The sequence below is a fragment of the Peromyscus maniculatus genome, chromosome 13 (genome assembly GCF_049852395.1).
Source record: "Peromyscus maniculatus bairdii isolate BWxNUB_F1_BW_parent chromosome 13, HU_Pman_BW_mat_3.1, whole genome shotgun sequence".
Taxonomy (NCBI): Eukaryota; Metazoa; Chordata; class Mammalia; order Rodentia; family Cricetidae; genus Peromyscus; species Peromyscus maniculatus.
Genome location: NC_134864.1, coordinates 39,749,562 through 39,758,133, shown reverse-complemented (window position 1 = coordinate 39,758,133; position 8,572 = coordinate 39,749,562). Strand labels below are relative to the sequence as shown.

The following is an 8,572-nucleotide window of genomic DNA, read 5'->3' as shown; positions in this document are numbered from 1 at the left end:
GCTGTAGCCTGGCCTACCCTCTCTGACCAGCAGAGGGCGCGCACCACTAGCGGGAAAAGAGTCGACTAGCCGTCAAGACCCTGTGAGAAATCCTTTCAAAGAGCAGAGGCATCTAAGGGGCAGGATGGGAGCCAAAGCTGCTGGGAGCAGGAGCAGGGGGTTTGTGAAGGAAAGTGAGAGAAGGTATTAAGAGAACTGGATGAAGCAGGCGGGGAAAGGTATTAAATTGGGGTAAAATGGAGTGGCTGATGGGAGGTTGGGATAGAATGAAGGAAAGGACATGGGTTGCTTGTTGAGATGAGGGCAGGGGATGGCAGAATGATAGGGGTGGAGAAATGTGGAATGGGGTGGCCGTTGGGTTGGAAGTTGGCATGGGATGCGGTGAGGGTGAGAGACGCACCCTTTCAGAATCCCACCCACCGGCCCCTCCTCACTTGCGGCCACCGGCCACCACCGACACCCAGACCTGCTTGCTCTCACTCTCCGGAGGCTTTTTGCTCTGCCTACGCTGAGCCTTTACCTCCTCGGCCTCCCCAAAAAGGGCCCTGGTGCAGCAAGGAACAGAGAGGAGGCAGTAGGGAGCTTGGGAGCTTTAATGGGGCTGAAAGGGTTAGGTACACGCTGGGTCCTTGAGCCAGAGTGTGGGGATGGGAGAGAGGGAAGTCAGAGTGTTGGGGTGAGGGGTGGGGGACGACAGAGATGTTTATCAAGCCTTCTCGGGTCCCGGGAAGGAGGAGTGTGAGAAGCCTCGAGGTACTAGGGTTTGGAGCAGGTCGTGGGAGAGAGAAAAAAAAAATGAGGAAAGAAACTAGAAATAAAGAAGGTCCATAAAGAAGGAGCCAGGGATGCAGGTGAGAAGAGAAAAAGACACCACGAGAGTTCCAGAATCTGGGGACTTGAAAGAGAAAAATCAAAGTGGGGGCACATTCGCCTCTCTTGGGGTGGAAATAATGGGAGGGGCTGGAAGCCTAGTGTTCTAGGAAGACCTCCGAAGCCTCCAATCTTTTCTTCCCTGGGATGGGCGCGACCGCTGCTGCAATGAAATCTGTGATAATGGAACGTCGTCCCAGGATGAGGGTGGGATTGGCCACTGGACGTCTGGGAGAGGCCCCGCCGCCCCGGGCCGCCCCGTCTAGTGATAATGACCCCCCAAGTGCGAGGCGGCGGCCACTGCGCCGAAGGGCCCGGGCGGGGGCTGCAAGCCCGGGGTGGGGTAGAGGGCTGCGGTGGCTGCGGCGGCGGTGGCGTTGGGGCCGGGCCAGTAGGAGAAGCCAGCGGGCGCGACGCCGGCCGAGGCTGCCATAAGGTTGAGTTTGGAGAGGCCGGGGAAGGGCAGCGGGGCCAGGCCGGCCGGGAGCTTGTAGAGTGCTCCGTCCTGGGCGGCGGCGGCGGCTGCAGCGGCGGCGGCCGCGGCGTGGGCGTGCGCGGGCGGCGGCTGGCAAGCCTGCGCCAGGCCCTGGAAGTCAAAGCGGTAGGCGTAGCGCTTGCCGTGCACCTTGCTCATGATGTTTTTGTCGTAGTAGTAGCGCAGCGCGCGGCTTAGCTTGTCGTAGTTCATGTTGGGCTTGCTCTTGCGCTCGCCCCAGCGCCGGGCCACCTCGTCGGGGTCGGTGAGCTTGAACTCGCCATGGCCGCCTTCCCACGCGATGCAGCCGGCGTTTGCGCGGTCTGCCAGCAGCTCCAGTAGAAATTGCCACAGCTGGATCTGCCCGCTGCCTGTAGGGGGGGGGGGGCGGAGGAGAGCGGTCAGCCACGGACAGGGCAGGTTGGAACTAGGGGGTTGGAAGGGAAACAAGAAAACAACCCAAACCACTGGCAATCCCCATCGGAGCGGATAAGGGCACTTCCGACTGCACCCCGGTGAGCAGCAGGAGGCTGCTGGTCAACCACTGTAGACCAGCAGAGCACAGTGGAAACGTCTTTCATTTCGGAGGAGCTAGGGCACATTGTTTCGGGCTTGGTTGGGTGTGGAGAAGCATTGTCTCCCTCGCGGAGAAGCAATGGTGAATCAAAGCTCTAGGCTTGTCCAGACATCAGACTCTCATCCTCCTGGGCCAGCCTCCCTTATTTAGGAGAGTCTGCACAGCGGTGCAAGACAGCCCGGGGCTGCATGTTGAACCAGGTGAGGGTCTGTCCAGAGATCCAGGCCGAAAGGGCATGCATGTAGATAGATGGCGATTCCTGCCCCCATCAGCACGAGCACCAGACAGTCCCTACCACCCAAAGGCATACAGTAAAACAGGCCTGGCTTGAAGAAGCACCAGGACAGACAAGAACAGAGGCCCTGTGTACTGAGAAGAGAGACCGATTCTCGATTCTCGGAGGCTTCCCATCCTCACCACCTTCGGGTCACTGACCTCTGTGATGCTGGGGAAGATGTGTGTGTTTGTGTGGGCGGGGTGCTGGTGGGGCTGGTGGGTAACTCCAAGGAAAGAGGTAGGGTTACAAAAGGATTGTGCGAGAATCCTGGATGGTCTTTCTACAGATCTCAGGGTTTCTGGTAGTGACAAGGAGGTTCTCCCCGATATGCTGGTGGTGAGGTGGTGAGTGACCCAGAACCCACACTCTCCGGCTTTGAAGGCTTAAGGGACAAAAATCTCGGCAAACTGCCCCCATTCCTTTTTAGAAGGAAAACGGGTTTGCCTCCGGTGGAGCCTCGTGAGTCTCACTTCCCTTCCCAGTGCGGCTCACTCAGAACCCAAAAGCTTCTTTTCTTCCACAGTTTCAAGCCCAGTTCCTCTAAGCCAGATCAGTGAAGAGCTGGTTGCTTCTCGGAAGCCAGGGCTTAGTTTTAGAGCAGAAGTATGGGAAGCTTTGTTCTAAAGGGTGCACACAGCACCAAGAGAGAGCAACAGAGATTGCCTCCCCACCCCACCCCCCTCTTCCCTGCTGGGTGCTACATCCCCTGCCTTCAGAGAAGAAAAGCAGTTGCCAGTCTCATCTTCTGTGGCTTCTTGTGAGATTAAGGCACTGGCTGGGACAGGAACTATGTGGGAAAGAGTTGAAATGCCAGCCATCAACAGGGTGATTGACTCACAGGTCAGTTGCCTGTCGCAGTAAACCTAGGTATCAAACGCAACACCAAGGCTGGCGTGGCTGGCAGAGTCAGAAAGTTTGGCAGGGGTAGCGGGAAGTGCCTGCTAGGGATTTAGGCGTCTGGTAGCCTGGGGTGGCTGGAGAGGCCTCCCCACCCCACCCCAGGAAGTGCTACGCCTTTGGTCCACAGACAACCGACACAAAAAGGATGCTTATCACCACAGCAGCCTCTTGACAGCTTGGAAAAACCATCCTTGACAGAAAAAAGTCTGGAAGCCAAGGTCCCCTTCGTCTGACCTGTCCGGGAAACCTAGCGAGAGGACCCAGAAAATGCAGGGAAGGCCAAATCAATGTCTTCCCAAGGCCTCTGCACAACCTGCCCACGGCCTTAATAATTTTCCATAACGTGGGGTGCACACCTCTCTGCCCCTCTGTCTAGTGGCAGGGGTATCCTTCTCATTGGGTTCGTACCCCTGCGCCCATCTACTACCATCGTCTCCATCAGCCCAGTGTACCATTCGGCTCACCTTTCTGTACCGCGGGGCTCAGCGGCCCCCAGCTCGGGCTCTTCCCTTCCTTAAAAAGACCATCTCCGACGGGATCTGCGGCGCAGAAGAAAACAGTCAAGCAGACCTAGGCGGAAGTTGCGGGTTTGACCGAAAGGGCCCCCGGGCTGCAGTGTTCTAGGGGTCCGGGCCACCCAGCTCCTCCTCCCCAAGCTAGGCTGCGACGCGTGCGGCGCAGAGCCCCTCCGTAGCGCCCAAGTCAGGAAACGCGTCCAGGAAAAAGGAAATCCGCTTTCCAAAGGGGCCGGCTGGAGCCTTATAAAACCCAGAGGGGATTGCGCCAGCCGAGTCTGAGCTAGCGGAGCCCCTCGAAAAAAGGAAGAGGGCGCTTGGAGGGCTCAACCGGTGTGAACACTCGGAGGACGAAGGTGAGGACCCTTGAGGGCGCAGGGGCGACGCCCAGCGGATCACAGCTTTCAGGCAAAGCGGGAGCCCGGAGACCATCACGCCAAAGACCCCTTCTTTCAGCCTCTTAGGATCCCGAATCTGCAAGTCCTATCTAGACCCACACTGAAACCTCAGAGCTCTCTGTCTACCTTGCAGGTTCCCTGAACGCCCCAGATTGCAACCATTAGTCCCTTTCACACACCCACAAAGCTACCCTCTGGAAGCATTCCCTTCCTTTGGTCCACCGAACTTGCCCCTTGCCTAGACTTCCCGCCCAGGGTCTTGGTGCCTCCAGCCCGCGGCTGGTCCCTGAGTACCTGGCAGGTACATGTTGATCAGCAGGGGCTGGGAGGCGCCGCTCTGTCTCATCGCTGCCGGGGACTGGGCGGTGGGAGATGGGGGGGCGGTACGGGGGGGCACGTCAGCTTTGCGCTTAGGGTGCCGATCCCCGCCCGAGGCGACCGTGGGTGACGGGGAAGAGTAGACGCCACCGGGTCCGGCAAGGCCTGGCGGGAGCGGGCAGCCAGGGAGTGGCGAGGAGGGAGGGGGTCCTGGAGCGATGCTCCTAGCTACAGGGCCGCTTGCAGCCCTCCGGCCCCGCGCGGGCAGGGGCCGCAATTTCCGTTTTAATTAAAGTGCAGCCGCCTCGGCCCCCCAGACCCCGCCCCCGCCCCTCTTATCTTCCCATCGCAATAAAGTCTCCAACGCCGCCGCAGCGCCTCAGCCAAGCGCACCCGGCAGCCCCCTGCGCCCCGCAGCCCGGGAGACACGCGGGGGATGGGCCCCGGCTCCGCGCTCAGACGGGGGTGGGGGGCCAGGGGCGCGGTTTCTTTTCCGGCTCCCCGACTCTCTGAAAACATCGACCGGGCGGGAATGCTAGCCCCACTTCGGACCTCCGAGGCCACAGCCTCAGGCCCCCTCCCCAGAGCCCTTTTTTCCAACCCTCTCCCTCCCTTCTCTCCCTGCTTACTCTCCGCCCCTTTCCTCCCCCTACCCGGGTCCCCGTCTCCAGGCTGCGTTATCTGCATCTTCACTTTTAAATTTCCGCTTCCCTCCCTCTCGCCTGTCGCTGCGCTCCCGGCCGCGCTGCCGGAGCTCCCTTTATCTTTGCCCACCCCCTTGCCGTCTCCCTCCTTTCTCCTACTCTCAGCTGGTCCCTAGAGACCCGATCTCCTTCTCGGTCTCCCCTATGCTTTCACTGGTTTCCTGGCCCCGGGCCTCAGGCAGGACGCGCCGGGGCATCTCCCCTGGCAACTTCTGAGTTGGTCGTTTCTCCTCTGCTTCTTCTTAGGTCTCCTAGCTGCCCTGTGCCTGCTACGTTTTTCTCCTCCTTCCTCCCCTCTTCCTCTCCTCGTTTTCATCTGTTCGATCCCTGTAAGTTGGTTGCCCTGTAAATTGGTTGGACCTGCTTGTCTAACCCGAGACAGAATGAATATAAGCTGCTTCCCTCCTCCCCCCGTTGTAGATTCCTGTTCTTTTCCTCACTTCTCACCAGAACTATTTCTCTCTTCCTACCCTTCCCGACTCTCACAAACACGCCCATGCTGGTCATGACTGGACTACACTGCTGGGTGACAGGGATCATTATAGAGCCTGTACCTGTGCCTTTCCTAGTGCCCGATGTGGCTTCCAAGAAGACCAGGGTGTCTGGGTACCTGTGAGACTTCCCAGCCCTGAAACTGGAGTTGGGACCCTGGGTTAGGAAGGCCTTTTCTGCAACCCTGTGACACTTGGGTATGTGATATTCGACACATATGACGGGGCGGGGGGGGGGGGGCGCTGCTGTCAGACTCGCTGTTCTCTGGGTCATCCTCTCACTTAAACACGGGAGCCAGGAGAGCTGGAAATGGGCAGGGTCCTTGTCCCTAGGGTGCCTGTAGGAGGACTATGCAAAAATCCTGCTCGGGTTCTGCAGGGGCCCTGTCCACCCTCGCTTGCTCTAAGTCACAGGAGAGCTCATCTTGGCTAGTCGAAGGTGCAAAGGTGAAGAGGATTGCAGGAGACAGTCAACAGAATCCTCTCCAGACAGGGATGGCGACTTCAGGATGCAGACACGGAATCTAGTGGGAACAAATGCAGAGGTTGGGGTGTGTGGGGGAACAAGCTTGGGACACCACAGGAAAGGGCCTCAGGGTGCTGCAGCTCAGTCCTCCTCCTGCATCCTCTTCTGGCTCCTTCCAACCACTACTGACAGCCGGCAACAGCAAGAAGGTAAAACCAGGAAGAGCTGGGAGGCTTGGAGGTTCATCCACTTACTATTCTCAGCAGGAGGCTGAGGCAGAAGGGAGGAGAGGTGTGTGTGTGTGTGTGTGTGTGTGTGTGTGTGTGTGTGTGTGTGTGTGTCTTACCCAAACACACTAGCTATATGCTGGGCAAGTATGAACAGCTCAGGCTTTGTGCTCAGCCGAACAGAGAACTCAGGTGCAGAAGAAATGAGGCACTGGTAAAAAAAAAAAAAATGTGTGTGTGTGTGTGTGTGTGTGTGTGTGTGTGTGTGTGTGTGTAAAAGTCTCCCCACCCCACTTTCTCCAGTTCCTCCTGATGACACATATTAGCGGTCAATGAGAGCTTCTCTTCCATTGTCTCCCTGCTAAGCTGTCATGGCTCCTCCTGAGTCTACAGACCACCAACCAGCCTGTCCAGAATGGGAGAACCAGAGATTAAAACTCTCAGATATGATTCCTTCAACCTCTCCTTAAAAGCTGCCAGGGGATGATAGATGTGGGTAGCAGAATGTGACTCCTGGATCCAGGAAAACCTAAAAACATCCATGCTGGCAAAAGCTGGGTCAAACAAACCTAAGACCCTCAGCAAACTATCCAGGGTCCCTCTGCTAGGTCCTAGAGGTATCTTCTTGATACCTCTAGGTATCAAGGTGCAGGAGGATCGCTCATCCAAGAGAAGGTACCAGGGTTCTCTCTCTCTCTCTCTCTCTCTCTCTCTCTCTCTCTCTCTCTCTCTCTCTCTCATTACCTATTTCTGACAACAGGTAAGGAGATGGGCTCTAAAGCCAAGATGGCCAGGGTTCTGGAATCTTGTCTATTTTCTACTTGTGTGACATTGCGGAAGTTAAATTTCATTTGAATTGTGCTTAGACTCATTGTCTTAAAATTGAAAATTTACACATCTGCATGGTGTGAGCTTTTCATAAGATAGCACATGGTAAGTGCTTAAGGACCAAGTTGTATGCATTTAGCTTTGTTAATACTACCAACCTGCAAGAGATGACCAGTCAGGAACCCCACATATATTTCAGGCTTTATTGAAACCTGAGGGGTTTTAGCCACAGCTCAATTTACCCTTAATTGAACCTGGACTTGGCATCTGGGTCCTGTTTTCAAACCCTGGCTTAGTCACTGATTGGGCAGATAACCTCTGTAAGCCCCAATTTCTTTGTTACTGAGATAGATGAAGAGTGGAGGGTATTTGGAGGATCAGATGCAACAGGAGCCATGGACTCTAGAGCCCATTCAGAATTCATAGTACTGAGAGCTCTGATCCTTGGTTTCAAGACCCATGACAGGGCAGGTGGAGGGTCCTACATCCACTGTCCCAGTGCTTTTCCACAACCTTCCACATGCCCTTAGGGTGTTCTTATTAAATCCTCACAACACCCCCTAGACACACATGAGGCATGGGTCAGAAGCTTCAGTTTACAGGCAGATGAAGTTTAATGTCACAGGAGGTGTAAATGGTTGCTGCTAGAGTCTTGGGTCTGGGCTCGGAAGGATAAAGCCTCACCTGTAGAAGGACACAGTGGACAGTGGGAACTCCCATTAATGCTTCTCCTGGGAGCAAAAGAAAGGGGACTATTGCAAGACACTGGCAGGTTTCCCTGGCTGCCTGGAAGCCAGGGTGAAGACACAGGCTGAAGATGGCCCCGGGGTGGGGGTGCGGAACCAAGAAGAGCTTTTGCATATGACCCATAATATGTGTCCTGCAGGGTGCTTCCTGACCCAGGGAGTGTGTAGTGGTTGAAATTCAGCTGTGGATCCTACTTCAGGGTAGGATTGTTGATCCATCTAGAGAATGGCAAAGGCGCCATCTGGACTTTCAATACTTTGACCTATGAGGGTGGGCTTTTCCCAAGGCTAGATCTGGAACTGGCTGCATCTTGTTGGATCCCACAGCTCTTGCTGGCTGTTCCTCTTTGGCTCCCGAGAGCATACCCATGCTCATCCAAGTTAGATCATGCTTGATAGGTAAAGGTTCTGGGGCCTTATTGGAAAGAAGAAACAATCCTCAGAAAGATAAAAATGAAGATGGAGGCACACACCTTTAATCCCAGCACTCAAGAGGCAGACGCAGGCGGGTCTCTGTGAGTTCGAGGCCAGCCTGGTCTACAGAGCGAGATCCAGGACAGCCAAGGCTGTTACACAGAGAAACCCTGTCTCAAAAAACAAACAAACAAACAAACAAAACCCCTGAAGAAGAATGGAGATTACTTGCCTTGGATGTACAAATGCATAAAGCTCTAGGTTCCATCACACACACACACACACACACACACACACACACACACACACACGAGGGAGTGCAAGACACCAAGAAAAGAGACAAGGGGCGGGGAGATAGATTCAAGA

The 8,572-nt window shown here is 55.8% G+C and overlaps 1 protein-coding gene across 1 annotated transcript; it reads right to left on the bottom strand.

The window, feature by feature from the left end:
- Positions 1-1,132: 1,132 nt before the first annotated feature.
- Fev (FEV transcription factor, ETS family member) lies at positions 1,133-4,358 on the bottom strand. The gene is made up of 3 exons (XM_006972177.2): positions 4,307-4,358; positions 3,564-3,638; positions 1,133-1,716 (listed from the first exon to the last, which is right to left on the bottom strand). The coding sequence occupies exons 1-3, from the start codon at positions 4,356-4,358 to the stop codon at positions 1,133-1,135; spliced, it is 711 nt and encodes a 236-aa protein (XP_006972239.1).
- Between the last annotated feature and the right edge of the window lie 4,214 nt (positions 4,359-8,572).